A 27045-nucleotide genomic window follows, 5' to 3' on the forward strand; every position below is an offset into this window, starting at 1 on the left:
GAATTTGTGCTCTGCATTTAACCCATCCGAAATGCACACACACAGAGCAGTGAACACACACACACACACACTGTGAGCACCCGGAGTAGTGGGCAGCCATCTTAAACTGTGTCCCGAATATGAACGGAGGTCTCACGGGTTTTGAGTTATTAATGACATAATTTTGATTTTTGGGTGAACTATCCCTTTAACACCACTGAAAGGCTTGGAACAGCAATTTTAAATATAACTCCAATTGGATTATTCTGAAAGAAGAAAGTCACATACAACTAGGATGCTATAAGGGGTGAGAAGATGATGGACTAATTTTCATTCTTACATTTTTCGTTTACATTTATTCATTTAGCAGACACTTTTATCCAAAGCGACTTACAAATGAGGACAGTGGAAGTAATCAAAAACAACAAAAAGAGCAATGAAATATAAGTGCTATATATAACAAGTCTCAGTTAGGTTAACACAGTACACGTAGCATGGGCTTTTAAATAATATAATAAAAACAAAACGGATAGAATAAAAAAAGAATATAGTTAGAGTTAGAGGTCTTTACACACATACACACAATTGCATAAATGAAAAGATTGGAAATTTCTGTTGATTGGAAATTCTTAATTATTGTCCTGATGGTGGAAATGGGAATTGTCACTGCTCTAGCTCTTTTCTTAAAGCCACTTCACCAATTTGTGAAGCTCAATTATCTTTTGCTGCACATCAGAAATATGTTCTTTGGTTTTTCTGATTGTGAAGGATGATTAAGGGCATTTGAGCTTTGTTTTCACTCCACTTTATATTTCTGTGAAACAGGAAGCAATGGCTGGATAATTTCATGTTTATAATCATGCTTGAGTGCTCAAAATTGTGAATATGAATGGGAATATACTTCAGAGATATTTTGCTCATAAGAATTTCTAGGGGTGCCAATAATTGTGTCCAACGAGTTTTTGAGAAAAACATTAATTTCATAATGATATTTTCCCTCCGTTTTAAATTCTTATCCAATGAAAGGATACATTCTTGTGAATTTTTTAAATAAAAAATCAAAAGGATTAACAATGCAGATGAATTTTCACAGCCTTATTTGATCATATTTGCCAAGGGTGCCAATATTTGTGGGCGGCACTGTACCAAAGAACTTTTACTGCTATTTAGGAGAACTCTACATGGTAAGAGAGAATGTTTTGTGAATACGGCCCAAGGATTGACCGTTTGGTGGTGTTCTACGTTCTTAGTGGACAGGTTCTTGGTCGCCAATGTTTTGAAGTTCGAGTGTGTGCATGTCCAGGCCGCGACCGCAAAACAGAGGAAGACAATCTGAAAAAGATTACTGGGGAGACAGTTACTGGGACAAAGAGAAGTAAACAAAATTACAAAACTAAATATGGTGAAAATAAGATTGATAATTGCCTCAATTAATGCCTAACCCATTAAGTAGTATGTGCTATTTCTTAACCCTTTTTTTTATTACACCAGAGCATCAAATTCCGGATCCGTTAAAAGAGGTGCTCCCTGCAGCTGAACCTGAATCCGCTGATGAGATTTACATTATTCATGTATGTGACATTTGAATATTTATAAGCTACTTTCTTTATAAAAAGACATTTCATGAAAATAATTTTTGATTATACATAGGTTATTTTTGAACTTGTTTTCCAGATACGTGGTAAGGAGCGTTTTGAAATGCTAAGGACTATTAACGCTAGTTTGGAGCTTTTGCACATGATGCCTGTTGCTGACCAAGAAAAATACAGTCAAAAACGGTACGATACCTTACAGACTTTTTGTGGGTCTCTGTTTATGTCCCTTTTTTAACATTGGTTAATATTTTGTCTATTCTTTTTATTTTATTTTAAATACCAAATAAAAATGTTTTTAATTTTTATTTAATCTCTCCCTTAGAAACACCATAACATTTGATCAAGCCAGTTTGCAGGCGAAGAGTGGCAAAAAACATCTAAAAGATTCAAACTAAAACAGCTTTTCATTTTATTACTTTTTCTATGCACAAAAAAACAGTCTAATTCTAGCTTTTCTGATGATCGGTATGTAACCTGTGAGTTCAAGGTCTTGTATATTGCCAACCAAAATGTCTTCCAATTTCTTTTTTTCTTTTTTTTGCATGCCTAATATTTTTCTTTCTTTGTAATTATTGAAATAAAACTTCTGTAATGTAACATTTCTCTCTATACTTTTTGATACACTCACATAGTCATAGTTCACATATGTATAGTTCACATATATATCATAGCAACCAAAGGCACACTATCTGATAACACTAGGTTTATGGTGCCCAGGAATGTGGCTAAGCAACTCTTAACTCAAGTCTCTCAAAAACAGACACATAATGCACATAAAAAGGGACTCTTCTCTAATTCATAGACAAACCTTTCTTTGAATGTTCACATATACTTTAGGGCATTGTGTATGCTGTTACTATTCTTGTATATTGTCTTTTGTGTATTGTAAATGTTTTATACATGCTTATGATGGATCACTAGTTAATATAACCTCATCTTTATGATGTTTTGTATCTATGAGTTTGTATTTTCATGATCTACATGAGTGTATATTATGTTGATACCTATGCAATACATTAGTTATATAAGAATCTTAAGGATTCTTCTCTTGAACCCCCCAATCTATATGCAAGACACCATATTAGAAACAGAGCTGTGAAACTTCCTTCCAAAAGGTACCATTCCTCATTGGCTCAATCAAATCCTGAGGGTGTGACATCATCACACTACATAGATCACTGATCACAAGATCAGGGTGGGTTCTTTTAGATTCAGAAATTCCAGGAGAAGATGCTGAGCTAAGAGCTGTAAAAACCACACTAAGCTTGTGCCAGGCCTTCTGCCTTGACTTTCCATTCATCAAGATCCTCTGAATCAAACTGGTCTTTCTCATCAACTCAGTTCAGCAGAGACCAACTGGAGCCCCAAAGTTCAAGTGTCAAACTTAGTCTTATTAATTGATACATTAAGTATCACATGCACCTTTTACAAAGGTGTGTTTGAACTAAGAAACTGATGTTTCCTTCAGGCTGTAGACCTGTTGAATATCAAATTGTGCCATAGCTTTATGTCTTTATTTCTTCTTCTCTTTACTGCTTAAGCTTTAACCCTTTTTCCAATGTCCACTGTATGCGTTTTTGCGTGTGTGTGTTTGACTAGTTTAAGTGTTTATGTAGTTAATAAAGTCTTACTTGTATCACACTTGAGGTTGTTCATTGTTTGCTCATAACTAAAGTCTTGAATGTTTAATGTTGAAAGGTTGAGAAGTCATGGATTGGACTAGTTTTCCATTAATTAAAAGTGTTTAAACAAAACCACCATTTGCATTGCAAGCGAACATCACTTAATTGTGCCATCCAAAAGAAGCACAGTCACTTTTACAGACTTTTAAATTAAATGTTCCCTCCTGGTGGAATGACCTGCCCAACTCAATCCGAGCAGCTGAGTCCTTAGCCATCTTCAAAAATTGGCTTAAAACCCATTCCTTCCATCTTTATTTGATCCTCTAACATTAGCTCTCACAAAAAAACAAATCTAACTAACCTTATAATATTTTTGTATGATATTTTCTTTTCGTTTTTTATACAATTTTATATATATATATATATATATATATATATATATATATATATATATATATATATATATATATATATAGTGCCGCCCACAAATATTGGCACCCTTGGCAAATATGATCAAATAAGGCTGTGAAAATTAATCTGCATTGTTAATCCTTTTGATGTTTTATTTGAGAAATTCACAAAAATGTATCCTTTCATTGGATAATAAGAATTTAAAATGGGGGGAAATATCATTATGAAATAAATGTTTTTCTCTAATACACATTGGCGACAATTAATGGCACCCTTTTATTGAATTATTTTTTAAACCTCCATTTGCCAGTTTAACAGCTCAAAACTGTCTCCTATAATGCCTGATGAGGTTAGAGAACACCTGACAAGAGATCAGGGCCATTCCTTCATCCAGAATCACTCCAGACCCTTCAGATTCCCAGCTTCTCCTCTTCAGTTCACTACTCTCATTTTCTGTAGGGTTCAGAGGAGAGGAATGGCTATAGCAGAAGCTTGGTTTTGAGCTCAGTAACCCATTTCGGTGTTGTTTTTGAGGTTTGTGTTTGGATTATTGTACGGTTGAATGATCCAAACATGGCCCATTATAAGATTTCTAACAGAGTCAGTCACTTTTTGATTTTTTATCTGTTGGTATTTAATAGAATCCATGATGCCATGTGTCTAAACAAGATGGCCAGGACCTCCAGCAGAAATATAGGCCCACAACATCAAAAATACAGCTGTAGATTTCATTGTACACATGGGGTACTTTTTATCCCTGTTTTCACCGAACCCATCTTGAGTGTTTACTGCTAAAAAGCTCATTTTTAGTTTCATCTGATCATAGAAGCCAGTCCCATTTGAAGTTCCAGTCGTGGCTGATAACTGAATATGCTTTAGTTTGTTTTTGTATGAGCAAGGATAATTTTTCTTGAAACCCTCCCAAACAACATGTGTTGATGTAGGTTCTGTTTGACAATTTTTTAAAAGGTTTTCTGAACCAGAAACTATTTTATGCAATTCTCCAGCTGTGATCCTTGGAGAGTCTTTAGCCACTCAAACTGACCTCCTCACCATGCATTAGGACGATATAGACACATTTCCTCTTCCAGGCAGTTTTCTAACATTTTCTGTTGATTGGAAATTCCTAATTATTGTCCTGATGGTGGAAATGGGAATTGTCACTGCTCTAGCTCTTTTCTTAAAGCCACTTCACCAATTTGTGAAGCTCAATTATCTTTTGCTGCACATCAGAAATATGTTCTTTGGTTTTTCTGATTGTGAAGGATGATTAAGGGCATTTGAGCTTTGTTTTCACTCCACTTTATATTTCTGTGAAACAGGAAGCAATGGCTGGATAATTTCATGTTTATAATCATGCTTGAGTGCTCAAAATTGTGAATATGAATGGGAATATACTTCAGAGATATTTTGCTCATAAGAATTTCTAGGGGTGCCAATAATTGTGTCCAACGAGTTTTTGAGAAAAACATTAATTTCATAATGATATTTTCCCTCCGTTTTAAATTCTTATCCAATGAAAGGATACATTCTTGTGAATTTTTTAAATAAAAAATCAAAAGGATTAACAATGCAGATGAATTTTCACAGCCTTATTTGATCATATTTGCCAAGGGTGCCAATATTTGTGGGCGGCACTGTATATACCACACCTTCTTATTCAGAGAGTTTTCTTTATTTTCATGACTATGAAAATTGTAGATTCACACTGAAGGCATCAAAACTATGAATTAAACACATGTGGAATTATATATGGAATTTTATACAATATAAATACAATATAAACAACTGAAAATGTCATATTCTAGGTTCTTCATAATAGCCACATTTTGCTTTGATTACTGCTTTGCACACTCTTGGCTCTTGATGAGCTTCAAGAGGTAATCACCTGAAATGGTCTTCCAACAGTCTTGAAGGAGTTCTACTAATTGAGAATTATTAGTATTCATGAAATTGTAATTGCTGTAAAAAAAAAATTATTGTGTATAACAGCTTCAGTAAGCACATGTAACATCTCCAAGTGTAGTTGCTCTGTGCGCTTAATAAACAAACTCCAGTTGTGGGAAGTTGTGGCTTAATAGTTAGAGAGTCAGACTGACAATCTAAAGGTTGCGAGTTCGAGAATCTGGCCGGCAGGGATTGTAGTTGGGGGAGTGATTGCCAAGTGCTCTCTCCACCTTCAATACCATGACTGAGCTGCCCCTGTATATTTTTCATTTTTTTTCAATATTTTAAATATTTGTGTATTTGTAAGTTTATTTCCAGTAGCATGCTTTGTAGGGTACAATGGGGCTGAGTTTAATGCATAGTCTATGTGATGTATGAAAATAATGTTAACTTTTTCATAAAACCATGAAACTTGGTACAGTTGTATAGTTTCAGGCCCTAAATATTTTCAGAAATGGAGCCATTGCAAAACCACCTTGTGGTTACCATGGCAACCATTTTACTTCTGCCATAACCAAATAATGAATTTTGTGTCATATTTCCTGAACCAAATATGATTACACAGAAGATGTAATGTCTACTATGTTTTGATGATAATGTGGCTACAATGATACCATATACAGCAACAAAGAGTTGCAGAGTTAATGGTTAAATCAGCACTGTGAGAAGGAAATCACAATATCACAGCATTTACAAAAGTCTATATTATGGCGCTTTTTTTCTTTCTTTCTTTCACAAAAATTCATTGCCAATAAGCTGGCTGGTTACAGAGTGCTGTATCAGAAACAGATTTACATAAAGTTGAGTGGGACGAAAAAGTGTCGAAGAAAAAGATGCACAACCGACTGAGAGAACCGCAGCCTTATGAGGACTATTCATGAGCTGTGTGAACTTGCAAGCATAATCTCAGACACTTAAAAAATGCTCTGGTCCCCTCCCTGCTTACCGTGGTGACAAGATGCATAGCAGATTGTCATCACTCAATGGCTGGATGTCTAAGTGGTGCCCGCAGAATAACATAGGTTTCATAGACAATTAGATGATATTTTGGGGCAGACCTGACCTGTAAAAAAGAGATGGTCTTCATCCCTCCTGGGGTGGTGCTGCTCTTCTTTCTAGAAATATGGCACATAGTCTTAGAGTTTATACTTGACTAACTGGGGCCCCGGTCAGGAAGCAGACAGACAGGCTAAACCAACTGTCTACTTGCCGCCTCACATCACAGAAGTCAGTTAATTCTCAGCAAATAGAGACTCTTTCACCTAGATATCACACTATAGAGACTGTATCTGTTCCCCGACCTAAACAAAAACCGCCCAAACCAATTTAAGAGTAACAATTTAATTGAGGTTCAACAAATAAAAAACATGGAATATGGATAAACAAATGATAACGCTTGGCTTATTGAATATCAGATCCCTTTCTACAAAGGCACTTTTTTGTAAATAATATGATCACTGATCATAATCTAGATGTGCTCTGTTTGACAGAAACCTGTCTAAAACCTGATGATTACATTATTTTTAATGCATCCACCCCCCAAGATTACTGTTATAATCTTAAGCCACGTCCAAAAGGCAAAGGGGGATATGTTGCTTCCATTTATAACAATGTTTTCAGGATTTCTCAGAGGGCAGGCTTCAAGTATAATTTGTTTGAAGTAATGGTGCTTCGTAAAACATTATCCAGAGAAATGTTAATAATAAATCCCCTGTGATGTTTTTACTCGTTACTGTATACAGGCCACCATACAGACTTCATTAAAGAGTTTGCTGATTTTACATCCAAATTAGTGCTGGCTGCAGATAAAGTTTTAACAGTTGGTGATTTAAAGATCCATGTTAATAATGAAGAAGATGCATTGGGATCAGCATTTATAGACATTCTGAACTCTGTGTGAGACAACGTTATTATTACGTTATTAATAACGTTAAAATGTTATTATTATTATCATTATTATTATTAATGTTGAAAAGAGCTGAGAATATTTTTTTTTTTTGGGGGGGGGGGGGGGTAAATTGAAAAAACAGCATTGTTACATTTACATTTATTTGTTACATTTATATTATTAACATATAGATTTTGAATGGTATAATAGTGTGTATTGTTATTGAAACTTCATAATGTTTCACTTGATTATACATTTAGTCAGGGATTATAGTTTGGAAAATGTCTAACTAGTAAAATGTTTGCATGTTATGTAAAAACTAGAACAAGTGTATAAATAAATAAAAAGAGACTTACTCATGTTTATCATTTCTGCTGAATAAAGGGCTTTAATCCTTTTTTTCTGAGGAAATCCAAATCTCAAATCCCGGGGTTAATCCACATAAATTTTTTTGGGGGTGAATTATGTCTTATTCCTCTCATCGCAAAGCAAAGAGTAAATTAAAAAAAAAGTTGAACAGTCTCACTGCATTGTTTTCTGTTGTATGGGCGTATTCAAGAATTTCTCAGAGGGCAGGCTTCAAGTATAACTCGTTTGAAGTAATGGTGCTTCATGTAACATTATCCAGAGAAACAAATGTTAATGATAAATCCCCTGTGATGTTTGTACTGGCTACTGTATACAGGCCACCAGGGCACCATAAAGACTTTATTAAAGAGTTTGGTGATTTTACATATTTCTTGCTGCAAATAAAGTTTAAATAGTTGGTGATTTTAATATCCATGTTGATAATGAAAAACATGCATTTAGATCAGCCTTTATAGACATTCTGAACTCTACTGGGGTTAGACAACACGTTTCAGGACCTACTCATTGTCAAAATCATACTCTAGATTTAATACTAGCACATGGAATGGATGTTGATAGTGTTGAAATTATGCAGCCAAGTGATTTAGTTTTGTGCAAACTTCATATAGGCAAAATTGTAAATTCTACTTCTTGTTACAAGTATGGTAGAACCATCACTTTCTGCAAGTGAACGACGCCTTGTGGTGCCATCCCACAGAAGTTCAAAAGCACTCTCACGGACCTTTTCCTGGACTGTGCCCAGCTGGTGGAATGACCTCCCAATCTGAATTCGTACAGCGGAGTCTTTACTCATTTTCAAGAAACATCTAAAGACTCATCTTTTTCACCAGTGTAGCGGGTGTTAACTCAATTACTAACGGACCAGGAATATTAAATCGGAATGACTGTGCAGTATGTAAAAGGAGGTAGTGGTGATACTGAGTAACAGGCAGAGACGGGTGGTAAGTTGAACCAATACAATTTACTTTGAGTTCAGTGATTTTTTCCTTTAGTGTTTTTTTTTTTTATTATAATTACAATTTAAAAACAAAACAAAATAAACAAATAACTATACCCTGGGTGCACCCTCTGAATAAGTTTTCATATAACAGTAATCACAATCACAATGTATTCAATGCAACACAGATTGGAGAAAACAATCAGCAGTGGTTCTACATTTAACCCACTTAATGTAGTATTTCATGTTTAAATGGAATATCAATTGGAATATTGATCAGTCTTAAACTTTCTCAATTGTGCTCTTGAGATGTTTCAGTCCCAAAAAAATAAATAAATAATAGAACTGAAAATGGTCCTTTCCTCTAACTAAGTTTGTGATCCTTTCAGAATCGAAGTGGGAGGCTTGCCATCAATTAAGGAAATCCATCTTGATCAAAACATTCACACACACACACAAAAACAAACCTGGCCTGATTACAGACCAGAATATGCATTCAGAATCAGAAAGAGCTTTATTGCCAAGTATGCTTACGCATACAAGGAATTTGTTTTAGTGACGTAAGCTTCCAGTACAGAGAGACAACAACACACAGACAAAAAAAAAAAAAAAAAGATTTACAAATTGACAAATAAATAAGTGTATAAACAATTGTGCTATAAATGATAATGGAATAGGATTGAGTGAGATGCAGGAATGTTCTAGGATGGAGGGTTAACAAATAAATATAAGCATATTGCACGTTTATAAGCATAAGTAGGGATCATTTAACTGTTCATGAGGTAGATTGCCTGGGGGAAGAAACTGTTCTTATGCCTTGCTGTTCTGGTAGTTGCGGCTCTGAGGCGCCAGCCAGATGGCAAAAGTTCAAAGATGGGATGACTTGGATGTGAGGGATCCAGAGTGATTTTCTGAGCCCTTTTCCTCACTCTGGATGTATACAGTTCTTGAAGGGTGGGCAGGGGAGCACCAATAATCCTTTCAGCAGTCCGAACAGTTCTCTGTAGTCTTCTGATGTCTGATTTTGTTGCTGATCCAAACCAGACAGTTATTGAAGTACAAAGGACAAACTCAATGATGGCTGAGTAGAACTGTTTCAGCAGCTCATGTGGCAAGTTAAACTTCCTCAGCTGGCGAAGGAAATACAACCTTTGCTGGGCCTTTTTCACAATGGAGTCAATGTGATTGTCCCACTTCAGGTCATGAGATGGTGGTTCCCAGGAATCTGAATGACTCCACTGTAGTCACAGTGCTGTTCATGATGGTGAGTGGGGAAAGTGCAGGGGGGTTTCTCCTAAAGTCCACGATCATCTCCACTGTTTTGAGCGTGTTCAGCTCCAGGTTGTTAAGACTGCACCAGACAGCCAGCTGCTCAACCTCTTGTCTGTAAGCAGACTCATCACCATCCTGGATGAGGCCGATGACTGTAGTGTCGTCTGCAAACTTTAGGAGCTTGACAGAGGGGTCTTTAGAGGTGCAGTCGTTGGTGTACAGGGAGAAAAGCAGAGGGGAGAGAACACATCCCTGAGGGGCACCAGTGTTGGTAGAGCAGCTGTTTGATGTGAATTTCCCCAGTCTCACTAACTGTTGCCTATCTGTCAGAAAGCTGGTGATCCACTGACAGATAGAGCTAGGAACAGAGAGCCGGGTCAGTTTGGTCTGAAGGGTTGTTGGGATGATAGCCGAACTAAAGTCCACAAATAGGATCCTCACATAAGTCCCTGTTTTGTCCAGATGTTGCAGGATGAAGTGCAATCCCATGTTGATTGCATCATCCACGGACCTGTTTGCTCGGTAAGCAAACTGCAGGGGGTCCAGTAAGGGCCCAGTGATGTCCTTCAGATAACCCAGAACCAGTTTTTCAAACGGCTTCATGACGACAGACGTTAGAGCCACATGTCTGTAGTCGTTAAGTTCTGCTATCTTGGGTTTCTTTGGGATGGGGATGATGGTGGAGAGTTTGAAGCAGGAAGGCACTTCACACAACTCCAGGGAAAAGATGGGGGCCAGCTGGTCAGCACAGATTTTCAGACAGGCTGGTGTAACACCATCTGGGCCTGGTGCTTTTCTTCTTTTGTTCTTCTTGAAGACCTGGCGCACATCATCTTCACAGATTTGAAGAGCAGGAGGTGTGGAGGGTGGGATTGCAGGATGTGTTAATGGCTGTGTAGGGAGATGGTCAGAATGGGTGTTGGGGGTTTCAAATGTGCAATAAAACTCATTCAGGTCGTTAGCAAGTCGTTGATTAGCCTCAGTGCAAGGGGATGGTGTCTTGTAGTTCGTGATGGCTCTTAGACCTCTCCACACTGAAGTTGAGTCGTTGGAAGTAAACTGGTCTTCCAACTTTTTAGCGTAGGTCTTTTTAGCCGCTCTAATCTCTTTGTTCAGTGTGTTCCTGGCCTGATTGTACAAGACCCTGTCCCCATTTCTGTAGGCATCTTCTTTGGCCTGACGAAGATGTCTGAGTTTTACTGTAAACCATGGCTTATCATTGTTGAGAGTTAAATAAGTCCTGGTAGGAATGCATATATACTCACAGAAACTTATATAGGATGTTACGGTCTCTGTGAGTTCATCCAGATCGGTGGTAGCAGCTTCAAAAACACTCCAATCAGTGAGGTCAAAACAAGATTGTAAATCCTGCTCTGTTTCGCCGGTCCATCTCTTCACAGTCCTTGCTACAGGTTTAGCAGATTTAAGTTTTTGCTTGTAGGACGGTATAAGATGAACCAGACAGTGATCAGAATGTCCCAAAGCTGCTTGTGGAACAGAGTGATATGCATCCTTTATTGTTGTGTAACAGTGATCCAATATATTACTGTCTCTGGTGGGACATGTAACATGCTGTCTGTATTTTGGCAGTTCACGGGAGAGATTGGCTTGGTTAAAGTCCCCAAGAATGATTAAAACAGAGTCTGGGTGTTGTTGTTCTGTCTCTGTAATCTGATCAGCGAGTTTCTGTAAAGCTGAGCTCACATACGCTTGTATGGATGTAAACACTGACCAGAATGAACGAATGAAACTCCCGCGGCGAATAGAACGGCTTGCAGTTGACAAACTGCATTTCTAGATCAGGACAGCACATCTTCTTTAACACAGTTACATCTGTACACCACCGTTCATTGATGTAAATCATGTCCCGCCACCGCGCAATGTCCTAGTTGATTCTGATTCACGATCCGCTCTGGCTGAATGACGGTATGGCGTCATTCAGCCAGGTTTCCGTGAAACACAGAGCAGCAGAGTGAGAGAAATCCTTATTTGTCCGAGAGAGCAGAAGGAGTTTGTCTGTTTTGTTGGGTAGAGAGTGGAGATTTGCCAGATGGATGCTAGGCAACGGCATTCGAAATCCGCGCTTCCTGAGTCTGACGAGCGCTCCCGCTCGCTTCCCCCGTCTGCGCTTCCTGAAGCGCTTGATCAGCGGTACTCCTCCGATAACATGTTATCGCCACTCCTCCGATAACAATGTTCAGTAAAACGTCTGAATAATTTAAATCCGGTAAAAGATCTTGTGGTGTGTTCTGCCGAATGTTCAGCAGTTCATCCCTGGTGAAACTGATCGTGTTTGTTAAACAAAAAACAGGAAAAACGAACAAAAACAGCACAAACACTGGAGAGCCAATCACTGAAGCAGCCATGTGCGGCGCCATCTTGGCTGTTAAGTATTCAATATTGTATATCAATAATGTGTTACAATTAAATCCATAACACAGAAAGCAAATACAATACATACATGAATACCATCATCATAGCAAATGACATTATATTCAATTACCTTTTAATTCACGTCTTTCTCTTTTTTTTTCACAGGCACGCGCACTCAAAATGGCGTCAGCGATGAACACTTAATACACCATGCGGTCTGAGACAACCACACTGCAAATAAAAAATCCAACCCATAAAACATCACAATATAATACAATTTTGACTCGTATGCAAAAAAAAACATCAAATAAACTACTATCACATTCAATGTCAAATTGAGTCAAATTGTAACCTATGAAGTGCCCGATCGGCACAATCACACTGGATCATCCAATATCGTGTGGTTACCCCTCTGATTTATTCGGTTTTTGTGAACTTTTAACAGTTTAGGGAACATATGATTCTATTTTTACACTCTCGCGTCAGATCACATTTTCCTGTCACTCCGCGTCAGCCTTCCAACGTGATCTGAGCAAAGCGACCACTAAGCAAGGAGGCGGGGCCAACAACCCAGCTCTCTGATTTGTTGTTACTCATTTCTAAACTATAATCAAATATACATATATTTATATAAACGTATTTTATGTAGAGTTTCACATGTATGAATAATCATATTATATCCAAGCAGCCTACACATAAATAATATTTATAAAACTTATTTAACCATGGTTACACCAGCACTTAACCAACTAATACTAGCACTTTTCCTTCTTTTCTAGTCTTTTCATTTATTTAAAAAAAAAAACCTGGCGTTCTGTATTAGACTAATTGAGACTTGTCTAGGCACTTGTATACTGTTGTTGTTCTCTTGTTGACCTGACTGCTTCTATTGTTCTCATTTGTAAGTTGCTTTGGATAAAAACGTCTGCTAACTGATTAAATGATATATCCGAATTCCTTAGCATATCCAAAACCTCGGAACAACTTGATGATGTAACAGAAACTATGGACTCCCTCTTTTCTAGCATTTTAAATACAGTTGCTCCTTTACACTTAATGAAGGTTAAGGAAACCAGTATGACACCATGGTATAATGAGCATGCTTGCACCCTAAGGAAAGCAGCCTGAAAATGAAGTGCAGATGGAGGACAACACAGCTAGGGGTATTTCGTATTGCTTGGCGGGAAAGTAACCTATCCTACAGAAAAGCATTAAAAACTGCTAGATTCGATTACTTTTCTTCTCTTTTAGAAGAAAACAAACATAACCCCAGGTATTTATTCAATACAGTGGCTAAATTAACGAAAATTAAATCCTCAACAAGTGTTAACATTTCACAACATCACAGCAGTAATGACTTTATGAACGACTTTACTTCTAAAATCGATACTATTAGAGATAAAATTGTAACCATTCAGTTGTCAGCTACAGTATCGCATCAGACAATCAATCAATCAATCACCTTTATTTATATAGTGCTTTAAACAAAATACATTGCGTCAAAGCACTGAACAACATTAATTTGGAAAACAGTGTCTCAATAATGCAAAATGATAGTTAAAGGCAGTTCATCATTGAATTCAGTTATGTCATCTCTGTTCAGTTTAAATAGTGTCTGTTTTTATTTGCAATCAAGTCAATGATATCGCTGTAGATGAAGTGACCCCAACTAGGCAAGCCAGAGGCGACAGCGGCAAGGAACCGAAACTCCATCGGTGACAGAATGGAGAAAAAAACCTTGGGAGAAACCAGGCTCAGTTGGGGGGCCAGTTCTCCTCTGACCAGACGAAACCAGTAGTTCAATTCCAGGCTGCAGCAAAGTAAGATTGTGCAGAAGAATCATCTGTTTCCTGTGGTCTTGTCCTGGTGCTCCTCTGAGACAAGGTCTTTACAGGGGATCTGTATCTGGGGCCCTAGTTGTCCTGGTCTCCGCTGTCTTTCAGGGCAGTAGAGGTCCTTTCTAGGCATAGGCCATGATTTAGATATATTTTTGAGATGGAAAAATGCAGTTTTACAAATGCTAGAAACGTGGCTTAGACAGTGCACTATAGAACCGCTGAGAAACAGTTCCACTCATTCTCTACTATAGGAGAGGAAGAATTGTATAAACTTGTTAAATCATCTAAACCAACAACATGTATGTTAGACCCTATACCATCGAAGCTCCTAAAAGAGGTACTTCCAGAAGCCATAGATCCTTGTCTATTATTAATTCATCATTGTAATTATTATGTCCCCAAAACCTTTAAACTAGCTGTTATTAAGTCTCTCATCAAAAAAAAACACAACTTGACCCAAAGAACTAGTTAATTATAGACCAATCTAGAATCTCCCTTTTCTGTCCAAGATACTAGAAAAAGTGGTATCCTCACAATTATATTCCTACTTAGAGAAAAATGGTGAATGTGAGGATTTCCAGTCAGGATTTAGACCATATCATGGTACTGAGACTGCCCTCCTTAGAGTTAAAAATGACCTGCTCTTATCATCTGATTGTGGTTGTATCTCTCTATTAGTTCTATTGGATCTTAGTGCTGCGTTTTACACAATTGACCACAACATTCTTTTGCATAGACTTGAACACTTTGTTGGCATTAATGGAAGTGCATTAGCATGGTTTAAATCGTACTTATATGACCGCCATCAGTTCGTAGCAGTGAATGATGAGGTATTATATCGATCACAAGTGCAGTATGGAGTACCTCAAGGCTCAGTACTAGGGCCGCTTCTCTTCATGCTTTATATGTTACCCTTGGGAGATATCATCAGGAAACATGGTGTTAGTTTTCATTGTTATGCTGATGATACTCAGCTCTATATTTCTTCACTGCCCGTTGAAAACACCAATTTGAAAAACTAATGGAATGCATATTCGATATAAAAAACTGGATGATGAGTAATTTCTTATTGCTAAATTCTGAAAAAAAACAAAGGTGTTAATTATAGGACCTAAAAACTCTGCATGTAATAACCTAGAACACTAAGACTTGATGGCTGCTCTGTCAATTCTTTGTCATCAGTTAGGAACCTAGGTGTGCTATTTGATCGCAATCTTTCCTTAGAAAGCCACGTTTCTAGCATTTGTAAAACTGCATTCTTCCATCTCAAAAATATATCTAAATCATGGCCTATGCTCTCAATGTCAAATGCAGAAATGTTAATCCATGCATTTAGTAAACAATCTACAGCTAGTCCAAAATGCAGCAGCAAGAGTTCTTAGTAGAACGAGGAAGTATGACCATATTAGCCCGGTCCTGTCAACACTGCACTGGCTCCCTATCAAACATTGTATAGATTTTAAAATATTGCTTATTACTTATAAAGCCCTGAATGGTTTAGCACCTCAGTATTTGAATGAGCTCCTTTTACATTATAATCCTCTACGTCCGCTACGTTCTCAAAACTCAGGCAATTTGATAATACCTAGAATATCAAAATCAACTGCAAATTAAACTGCAGATCCTTTTCCTATTTGGTGCCTAAACTCTGGAATAACCTACCTAACATTGTTCGGGAGGCAGACACACTCTTGCAGTTAAAGACCCATCTCTTTAACCTGGCTTACACATAACATATGAATATGCTTTTAATATCCAAATCCGTTAAATGATTTTTAGGCTGCATTAATTAGGTAAACTGGACAGGAAACACTTCCCATAACACCCGGTGTACTTGCTACATCATTAGAAGAATGGCATAGAATCTACGCATAGAATGGCAAGAATCTACCGGGACCGGGAACACTTCCCATAACACCCGATGTACTTGCTACATCATTAGAAGAATGGCATAGAATCTACGCATAGAATGGCAGGAATCTATGCTAATATTAGTCTGTTTCTCTCTTATTCCGAGGTCACCCTAGCCACCAGATCCAGTCTGTATCCAGATCAGAGGGTCACTGCAGTCACCCGGATCCAGTACGTATCCAGACCAGATGGTGGATCGGCACCTAGAAAGGACCTCTACATCCCTGAAAGACAGCAGAGACCAGGACAACTAGAGCCCCAGATACAGATCCCCTGTTAAGACCTTGTCTCAGACGACCACCAGGACAAGACCACAAGAAACAGTTGATTCTTCTGCACTATCTGACTTTGCTGCTGTCTGGAATTTAACTGCTGGTTTCGTCTGGTCAGAGGAAAACAGGCCCCCCAACTAAGCATGGTTTCTCCCAAGGTTTTTTTCTCCATTTTGTCACTGATGGAGTTTTGGTTCCTTGCCGCCGTCACCTATGGCTTGCTTAGTTGAGGTCACTTCATCTGCAGCGTTATCATTGACTTGATTGCAAATAAATGCACAGACACTATTTAAACTGAACAGAAATCACTTTACAGAATTCAGTGATGAACTGCCTTTAACTGTCATTTTGCATTATTGACCCACTGTTTTCCTAATGAATCTTGTTCAGTTGCTTTGACGCAATGTATTTTGTTTAAAGCGCTATATAAATAAAGGTGACTTGACTTGACTAGTTTGCAGTTCATTTAAACAGAAACACTATTTTAACATTTGTGGTCTCAGAAACCTGTAAACTGACAATCTTTTGAGCATTGAAGCTTTAACATAAGTTTATGTGCATAGAATGTCTAGTACATTAAAAACTGTGTTTCTGCATTGCAAAAAAAAAAAAAAAAAACACATTAGTTCATTAGTCGGAGAGATCTTTAATGTTTGCAAGTTTTGCATTTAACATTGTAAAAAGCAACATTCTCTCACTGAGAGAGACACTGTATTGCATATGTTGGCTTGTTTTAGCTTCTTTTCACCAGAAGCACTAACTATCCATTAGTGCTCTCAGAAGCTCTAAACTGAAAATCCTGAGCACTGAAGCGCTAACATAAGTCTCTGTACATAGAATTTCTAACAGATTAAAAACTGTCTTTCTGCATTGCAAAAAACACTTTGACCCTCTGGAGTCTAAGCGTATTTTTGGGGCTTGGAGAAGTTTGTGCTTTTTTCAGTTTCTTATACACATCTAAATAGCTAAAGTCTGATCTCACTGTAATCAGCACATACTGGGCTATAATAATATGCAAGCAGCATGTATGTACATGATTGTGTTTGAGAAAAAAAGTTATGCTTGGTTAGTGAAAAACTAAAAATGTTAAATCACTTGAATAAGGTATTGCCTTATTCAAGTGATTTAACATTTTTAGTTTTTACAGAACATTGGTTCCCGGGACTTTTGAAAACTGGAACTTGTAGTCTAGAATTTTTCTTTCCAAATTATGTGAAAATCATCTTGTTTACGCACTCACAAAAAACAATATATTGATTTAAATTTTCTAAGACACGTTTTGTTGGTAAAAGTCAAATGTGAGTAGGCGTCAACTATCATGAATATCATTGTGAAGACACCTTACACCTGAGAAGACAAAGGCCTGCATAATGAGCTGCATAATGAGCCTTTCAATCAGCTGTGCCACTGTGAGGGAGGAGTTACAAGAAAGAATGTGAGGACAAAATAAATCTTTATAATTTTATGTTTGTAGTTTATTTAGAATATATTTAATTATCCCACAACATAATTTAATATCCACTGGCGAGTGCAATTAAACAGTTTATCAGGAACAATCAAAGCTGACTTTCAAACTGAATTTTTTTTTGCATCATTACTCCAGTCACACAATCCTTCAGAAATCCTTTTAAAAATCTTATTTTCTACAAAAAAAAAAAAAACATTTATTGTTATTATCATCATCATTATTATTATTATTAATGTTGAAAAGAGCTGAGAATATTATTGGGGGATAAATTGAAAAAACAGCATTGTTTGTTACAGTTGTTACAGTTAAATTTATTTGTTACATTTATATTATTTACATCAAGCTTTTGAATGGTATAGTATTGTATTGTAACAACAATGAGTTTTACATAGTAATTAACTCAAATGATATATAGGGAATTTGAATAATTAATCAATAATTTGATTAATATATATCTCAGATGACAGTTACATTTAATTTTATTGATTATGAAAAATAGCTCAATTGCCAATACCAATACTAATCACAGGGCACTGTAATTTACTCATTAATATGTCAATATTCCATTCTTCATATCAGTTGTTGTGATATCTCTTACTGTAAATTACTGCTAATCAAACAGTGGATTGTCCAGCAAGCCAGATTGACCTATCAGTTTTCAATAGAGATATCACTTTTTATAATTCAAGGAAAAATATTCTCTGGCCATGAAAACATTATCCTATCATTATGATAAATTTAGTTTCTAAATTTAAGCTTCTAGCTAAAGACCAAAACATTTCAGTGACTCGTAATGAGAGTGGGGTGGAGTCCAAGCCAATCATTTTATATATGGGTTTTTAATAATTCAACTAGTAATACATCAAACTACAAATCACACAGAGTAAATATGCGTACGAAAATACAGACAATAAACATTTACAAGACATAACGGAATCCAAATAAAAGAGAGAGAGAGAGAGAGCGCGAGAGAGAGAGAGAGAGAGAGAGAGAGAGAGGGAGAAGTGGAGAAAGCGAGAGAGATCACAGAATGAGCCCAGGTATGAAAATCAGTCAGTAAACCTTAGTGAAACCAACAACGAATCAAATAATAGCAACACTTTAAAGCAGCATTTAAATCTCCATAGAAAACGATACTTGCATGGCCCAGTGGGTGAGCGTGGTACCGTCGACGCACGTGTGATGTCACGTGGTCCTTTGAAAACTGCAGCTTGCACGCGCGTCACACGGCCTCCGGCCCACGCGCGTGCAAGCTGCGCTGGATCTTGGCGTGAGCGTGGAGTCACGTGTTCCTTTGTTGCAAAGAGGTGTTCGTTCATCTTTGCGCTGTATTTGAAAGGTTCAACAAACAATGTTCCAGAATTCGTCTTCATTGTGTGGAGAGGCGAATAGTTGAATAAACTTAGTAAAGAAAAGAAAACAAAACAACGAAAATGAAAGTTTCCAAATGAGCCATGAAAATGGCTTTCCTCTCCTCAGTCCGTGTGCTGAGGGGGAAGGAGAACTGAGCGCGGCCCGAGGCCGCGCGGAGCGACGTGTCCGAGAACGGAGAACGGGAAGAAGAGCAAGAAGAGCCAGGCGGACCTTGTTCGGTCGACTCTTATAGCTTGAGATGTTCACGCCTCTTTTCGCGTGAACCACCCAATGAACATCCGCGATCTGAAGCGGCGGGAAAGTTCCTTTGTCTCTGGGAACAACCCACCCTAATGATTTAGGACTTGTCCGATTTCATCAGGGATATTCTAGCACGTTCGTAATTCCAGAATAATACATTTTTCATTACTTTACTTTAGATAAGTGGGTCTGTCAAAGCATGACGATTAGAACAAGACTAGACATAATATATATATGACCAAAGATCTAATTTTTAGATCGAATTACACATTTAAAGATTTGTTTAACACATGATAACACTGCAGATGTTGGGAAACATCTAAATGTACCAAAAGGGAATACGTAATACATTTATAAAACATGAAAACAGAAAGTTAATGAATACATTCCATAGAATGCATTGTTCAAAAGAAGCCAGTGACTTGGCTTCTCTCCTGTCCTGTGTGGTCGTAACTTTTACAACCTGCAAAAGTGGGGGTTGCAGAAACATGGCTTTCTTTGAGAAGGTTAAAGTGAGGAGAGACATTTCCTAAAGTATGAGCTTGCAACTTATACTCTTCACATAACAAGGATTAACCATTTTATGCAATCCAAAAACATAATTAAAATACATATTAATAATAAAATGAAAGTAAGGAACTTATACAAAAAGGTTTCCTTTGTCTCCAGTGTGTTGGAGGAATTTGGGTTGGGGGTTTTCGTTTCTTCTTTGAAGCTCGCATGGGTATCGTAAAGTAATTTAAGTCCAGCCAGGCTGGCATTTAGTACCAACAGTCTGAATTTATAAAACCGAATTTAACCCATGAATCGCTGACCTGCATATCTGTTACATCTCCCCCTTTACGTCAGATGAAGTCCCTGTGTGGACATCATCGGACGGCAATCATCCGGATGGGCAGATGACAGGTGAATCGTGATGGTCATGCAGCAGGTGGGTCATGATGACAGGTGGTTCCTGAAGCTGAGGATTCAGCTTGGTGAGGTTCGGTATTGTCTTTGACTTTGCGTCCCTTTTCCGGGGATTCCATCGGAGACCTCCAGCCACAGTTGTCGTGAGTTTGGCTGTAGAGGTTTGCATCTCGTTGAGTATCCTGTATAGGATGAAGGTCACGCCAAGAGTCAGGGTGGGACCAATGACGGTGGAGATGCACCGTGCAGTGTCGGCAGCAGTCCAGGCTAGGACCGCAGATGACTGGTTCAGAATGGGCTGTCGAGACAGTGCTTGGAGGGCTGTATCGACAGGAGTAATGTCAATGTGTTGGGTGGTACCTTTCAGTACTTGGTCCAGCAGGTTGGCACGGGTGGCGGTGTCATGCTGGTCGTAGGTCAGCATAGCTGAGCGCACAGGAGTGTTGACGAGCCATCTGTTACCCACAATCTCTGCTTGCGTTTCTGTGACTTGTGTACGAGGCTTGGCTTCGGCAGGGCAGCGCGTATCGCTGACCCAGGGTTGCAGCTCGCAGATTCCTTCAGAGTTGTGTCTGAGGAAGGGTTTGCTAAGGCAGAGATAATGAATGTCTTTGGTTAAAGTACACATGTGCATGTTTGGGGCCAGGTACAGCTGTGTGTTGCTGTCGTGGTAGGCCACCACATTTGGAATGTGTGTTTTGGTGTGGGTGTTGCTCTTCCACATCCTGACACTGACAATGTCTTTAGGTCTGTAGACTTGGTTTGACTCGCTGATGAGTTGGTTCAGGAGCACGTTCACTTCTCCCTGTTTGGGGTTTGCGTGCCGTAGGAAGGCGCTATCCAGAGAGTTGGCCAGGTGCATTCGTAGCAGGTCAGCTGGCATGGTGATGGTGTAAGACAGCACAGTTAACACAAGGCTTAAGGGTATCATGTATGGTGGGGTTTTACTCGTGGTTAGGCTGTCTTTGGGGGAGCTAACCTCCCACAGCATGGCTGTTGTTAATGCTGTTAACAGCTGAGTCTGGGTAAAGTCCTTCTGGAAGGCAGTAAACAGTGGTTTCAAGGAGTTTACAGTCTGGTTCGCTGCATTGACACTGGACATAACAATGTTAAACATTCTGGCGGCAGCAGCGGCTCTAAGCAAAGCTCCCGGGAACTGTTTGGAGCGTTGGTGGTGTCCACCTAACTCCATTTGTGTAACCGTCACTTTCTCATGTTGGCTGAACAGGTGTTTGACATCGGCCTCAGTGTGAGTGAGGGAGTCCTCTCTCCATCGGAACCTTGTACAGCTGTATTCGGTTACAGTGCTGGGGTAGTGTGCCCTGTCATCGGTATTCAGGAGTCTCAGCGGTTTTCTCGGTGGCAGCTGTCCTCTCTTTGGCTGACAGCACAGCACGGCAAACCACAGCAGCATCCTGGTACAGATAATAGGGAGAGAGAGAGAGAAAGGGGAGAAAGAAACAAACAAGGCCTGTCTTTGGTTGGACAGGACAGTCTCTTTGCTTCGTGGGCGGCGACTGGGTTTAGCTCGCCCTCGCCCATGTTTTGCCACATCTTGCTGCTGGCATGACGCTTGCCTCAGTGTTGTGTCAGTGGCTCTGGTGCTGCGTGGTGCAGCACATGCTGCGTCATGGAAATATATTGGCAGTATCCCCCTTTTGCTCCGTGGCATTACACGCCCTGGCATTGTGATGTCAGACGGTGCACAACCCACAATATTGTTCTGTGCACGCAGCATGGTTTGTGTATCATGCAGTGGTCTGGGGCTTTGGTTGTCAGTGACTGTAGACTGGTTGCCAGGGTGGATGGAGGGGTCTGAGAGGTGGTAAAACAAAGTCATTATCAAGGTTTCAGAAGCCCGCATGTCCGCTATGTTGGTCTGTGTAGACAACGGAGCCTGCGTAAGCGATTCTGAGGTAGGCAGTTTAGCTAGTAAAGTTCTTGTGCTGTGTGTAATCACTTCAACCTTGAATGTGGGTGGGTGGGTTGGGAGTGACCACAGAATGTTGTTTAGTGTGCCAGTTTTGGCAAGGGTGTCAGTGTGATCTTTAAAGTCCTCGTCTAGACTTGGTAGCTTTGAGTGTCCTTTTTCCTTCTTCCAGTACACGATCACATTGTGTGTTTTTGTGATGTTATCACATTGCTAGAACAGGTGTTGGTGTTTGACATGCTTGTTGTTTGCAAGTGTGAGTCCGAGTTCCACACATTCAGGTGAGGATTGGAAGAAACCCAGCGTGTGGTGTAAGGTTTGACCACCTTGCAGGTTGAGCCGAACAGCGACCCCTTTGGTGTAAGCTGGTACCACCGTACCCTGTTTGTTGACTAAGGTACAGAGGCTTGAACTTGGGCCTGTTGTTAGGGCGTTGTACTCATGGCTGGCTGCTGGGGTTCCCGTGACCTCTGTGACCTGACCGTCTGGCTCTGTGGGAGTTCCCGTGACCTCTGCGACCTGACAGTCTGGCTCTAGCAACCTGTGTGGCTGGAGAGAAAGAGGTTCTCGCACTTGAGCAAAGTCTTTTAGCTGTTTGAAGTTCAGAAAAGGGTCAAAGTGTTCTAGCAGGTCTTTGTCGATGAGCAATGTATGAGTGTTCATTGGTGGGACATACATGGGATGTATTAGACTCATCGGAACGAATGTCAGGTGAATGGAAACAACCTGTTCAAACTGGATGTCATCCTGTCTGTACACCTGTACATTCAGTTCATAAGTTTGAGGTGTAAGAGTTCGATCTTGTCTCTTAGCTTCAAATTGGAGTCTTTTGAAAAGGTAAGATGAGATCACCGTCAGGTTTAATCCTGTGTCGATCAGGTCTTCCCTGTTGACTCCTTTTTGACCCACCCCCTTTTTGACAGGGCTGCCCAGGAATGTTGGCATTAGGGCAGGTGGGACGATCGGTGGGTGATGAGGACCGGTCTTGTGTAGCTCGCTGCGAAGGCAGGTAGTCAAAACAGCATTTTCTGGTACCCTGTGTTTGTGGTACCTGGTGTGAGGACCTGTGCTGTCTCGTTCAGTTAGCTGTAGCTGTTGACTGTGGAGCTCGGGCAGTGTTCTGGGTGCTTGGCTCATCTTCCTTGCGAGTATTCATGTGAAGAAGATCTTTCAGCACCCTCAGGATCTCTGCTGTCTCAGACGTGGCTGCACTGTGTTGCCCTCTGCTGGCTTGGAATGGTATTGACTCTCTGTAAAGATGTCTGTGACTGTGGTGTTGTAGAGCTCCATCTAGGGTTAACTCCAAGCAGTGCTCAGAGACAGAGACGTTGGGGTTTTTCACAGTCTTTTCACAAATAGTCTTTTGCTTGGTGCAAGCTTTGTGGGCTAAGTTCCGTAACTCTTGTGTAGTTCTGTTACGGGGACACGCTGGGACTCTGAGATGAAAACTCCAACTGGCATGTAGGTTTGGGAGGAACAGAGTTTTTAAGTTGAAATCCTGTTCCATACCTGGTTCGTTGCATGCTCCGAAGTAGGTGTTTCGTAGCTGACTACAGAAAGTCTGTGGGTTTTCAAATCGGCCCTGTTTGAGGTCCATAGCAATAAGGAGCCCATGATCTGAGTTTGGATCAGAGAATTCAAGAATCAAAGTCTGTAGCAGTTGCTGGTAGTACGCTTTGACAGTCTCTGGTTGACGATCCAGAAAGCAATGCACATCACGGCTGGCCGTGATTTTTAACAGGTACAATGTGTTCACATCTGTCACGTTGGCGACAGTTTGCAAATGAAAGTCAATGGCTTGTAAAGAAGCATGAACATCATGTCCTCCTGCAGGATCTGGAATGAATGTAGAGATGCTTCTGGCTAGCTTGTGAAGTTCTCTGTGAGCAGTGCAGGGTTTGGTGACATGCGTTCTCTGGAAGGGTTCTCTTCCCTCCGTTGTTGACAGATGTTCTTGTAAGCTGGCTGGTGATTTCCTTAGAAGGGAGATTACACCCCCTTTTCCAGCTCTGGGTTCTTGGCTGAAAGGGTTGGAGTGGCGGCCCGGGAGACATTTTGTGGTGTGCGTTTCTCCGATCCAGCCACTCTGTAACCTGTGAGATTGTCTCAGCTCGGTGTGAACAGTGTCAAGTTCATCTTGGAGCTTGTTGAATTTAGCTCGGGCCGCTTGCAAGTGTGTTTTGCAGGCCCAGGTTTTATAGTCTCTTTCTTTCAATTCAGTCTCTGCTCTTTTTAGGAGAGCGTCACCTTGCTGGAGTTTTTTTTTTTTTTTTTTTTTTTTTTTGTGAGGTCTTTTCTGGCTTCTCTCTCCAGCTGTTCTCTTTGATCCGTGTCGAGGCGAAGATCTTGCAGGGCATTGTGAAGTCTTTCAACTCCTTTCTGTAGCTCTGGATCTGTGTCGTCCTCTTTCTTGCGCTGGTTCTGGGTCTCGAGGAGGAGCTGATCAAGATGACTCTGGGTTGGGGCCTGGTCCTTCCAGGCCTCCTCCGCGATGTTGCTCCGTTCACTGAGCCGTGCCTGGGCGACGAGAATGGGAACTGGGCTTCCGAAGATCCTGGCGAGTTCTCTGTAGTAGTCGCTTTGGTTTGGATCGCGTGCCATCAGTTCATCTAGCTCGGTGTCTAGTTGCTCTGGGTGCTGCAGGTTACTGGCATCCTTGGGCAGGAAGGGGGTCGTCACTGCTTTCAACCATGTCGAGAGGTTGCCCCCGTGGACTGCTGGACTGGATGCCTGGAACATCCTGATTCTCTGTCGGCGAGAGAAGCACAGCACACACACACAAAAAGACCAATGCAAGTTCGTTCTACGTTTAACGAGCTATATTCATACGGGCTGTGCCGTTTATGAGAATTTTGGGGCTGACTGATGCAAACAGTCAGACAGTTAAGTAGCCAATTAACTTGGGTCAACGAAGGACCTGAAATGGAGATTTGACAGGCAGTAGCCTAGCGGGTCGTGTGATGACACCGGCTGCTGGTGGTCGCTCTACTATTTAACTTCGTTGGTGGCTCCCAGGTTACTGTCTCTATGTGAAATGAAAGAAACAAATCACAACAGAACAGAGGGTAGAAAAAGATCAAAGTGAAACAACACTTGAAATGGGATGAAAACAATAGAAACACAATGTGTTAGTGAGAATAAGGGGGCCTGAGCCTACTGCTAGGTTTTAAGATAGGGCCAACAGGTGAGTGGGCTATCTGGGTAGGAAACCTAGAAATATGGTGTGGCTTAAAGAAGCAAAAGGGTCAGAACACTTAAAATATATCCGGGGGAATATCTAATATTCTGTGGCTTATAATAAGTGGATAGGTTTTATCACTTTTGGTTCACCTGGTTGAATTGAAGTCATTCAGGTGGGAACCAGTGGCTTGGTCAACCTCCCCGGTGCTCCCCAAACACTGAACCGCAGTGTCCCCGGTCCTCCGTTACTCTGGCGTGTCGCAGGAAAGCACGGCTTGTGACTTTTAGCACAACCTTTGGAGTGCCAAAATTGCTGATGTCTCTTGAGACAAGAGGGACCGAGTTTCACTCGCAGCCAGTATCGGTAACACCGGTTGGGCAGCCTTGCTCACTGGAAACCTGAGATGACTGTCCAATCACCAAGGGAGTTCTACAATCAAATACACAAAGGATGAACAAAGGAAACTTAAAGTTAATTAAGGTTTGGTTTGTTTAACATCAATTGAGTAACTATATATGTAGAGAGGAAAGGTAACAGCTTTACCTAATAATAATAAAACAAAAATGAATTATGATAATAATGGTAATTATCAAAATAACCTAAGTCAAAAGAGAGAAGCAAAATAATAAACATCAAATAATAAAAAATAAAAAAAAAACCAGGAATGAAACAAGAGAGAAGGAGTAGCTGGTTTTCACCACAAGGGGGAAAGTACTGCTTCTCTGTCTTTAACCTGCTGAGCAGAAAACTTAATTCAAATTAAAAATTCAAAACTGGTTTAAATCAAAATTTAAATAAGCATGTATGAATTAAAAAGGAAAATCTGAATAATATCCTATAATAACCATTGATAGCTTGTAAGTTATCATTAATGATCATGAAATTAATCAAACAGTGTGAGATTAATCAAAGAGGGTAAAAGTGGACATGCAATTCAAACAGAATGGAAAAGACATAGGTCTGTTAGTCGATTTAACAGGAGACTGCCACTAGATGGCTTACCTTCTAAGTGGGTCAATCAGTGGTTGACCTGAAAACATCTAGATTTCCACTATTAAACAATTACATTTTAATTCAAATCATGTTTGAACCAAACTCAAAGTAAATGTAAACAGTCAAAGGCAGGGAACATTCTTTTGTTTCCCTGTAATAATATTCGCACGAGCAAAGCTGTAAATGCAAATAATTATCGAGAATTTAGACATCCAATTCAAATATACATCACAGGGGATTATAAATTAGCAATCAGAGCGCATTATCTGAAATGGCCACAGGTTGGCAGCTTTGCACTCATGCAAGCTGGAATCAGAAAGCAGGGTGTACCCTGAAATTTCTAACCCACACGTTCCCTCTAGTGTTTAGATAGAGGAATTACAATTTCAATAGGACTTAGAATTTATCTGATCATTTGTCAGGCTGATTTTCTGCATCAAAAATCACAAGTAACAAACAGAAAGTTTTAATCTCTGAGGTGCTATATTAACATAGGTTGAAGGAAGGATCCGTTCACTTCCGAAACACAAATGTAA

General features: G+C 39.7%; 1 protein-coding gene across 1 annotated transcript in view; it reads left to right on the top strand.

The window, feature by feature from the left end:
* The window catches only part of LOC113098897 (cellular tumor antigen p53), a gene marked incomplete at its 5' end in the record, with an annotated part of 62721 nt that extends 59506 nt beyond the window's left edge, over window positions 1-3215 (top strand). The window contains 4 exons of the mRNA XM_026263953.1: window positions 1230-1354; window positions 1471-1550; window positions 1654-1757; window positions 1897-3215. Of these exons, the coding sequence (XP_026119738.1) occupies window positions 1230-1354; window positions 1471-1550; window positions 1654-1757; window positions 1897-1969 (382 nt within the window). The remainder of the gene's footprint in view (window positions 1-1229; window positions 1355-1470; window positions 1551-1653; window positions 1758-1896) is intronic.
* Between the last annotated feature and the right edge of the window lie 23830 nt (window positions 3216-27045).

This window comes from Carassius auratus, unplaced genomic scaffold (genome assembly GCF_003368295.1).
Source record: "Carassius auratus strain Wakin unplaced genomic scaffold, ASM336829v1 scaf_tig00216729, whole genome shotgun sequence".
Lineage (NCBI taxonomy): Eukaryota > Metazoa > Chordata > Actinopteri > Cypriniformes > Cyprinidae > Carassius > Carassius auratus.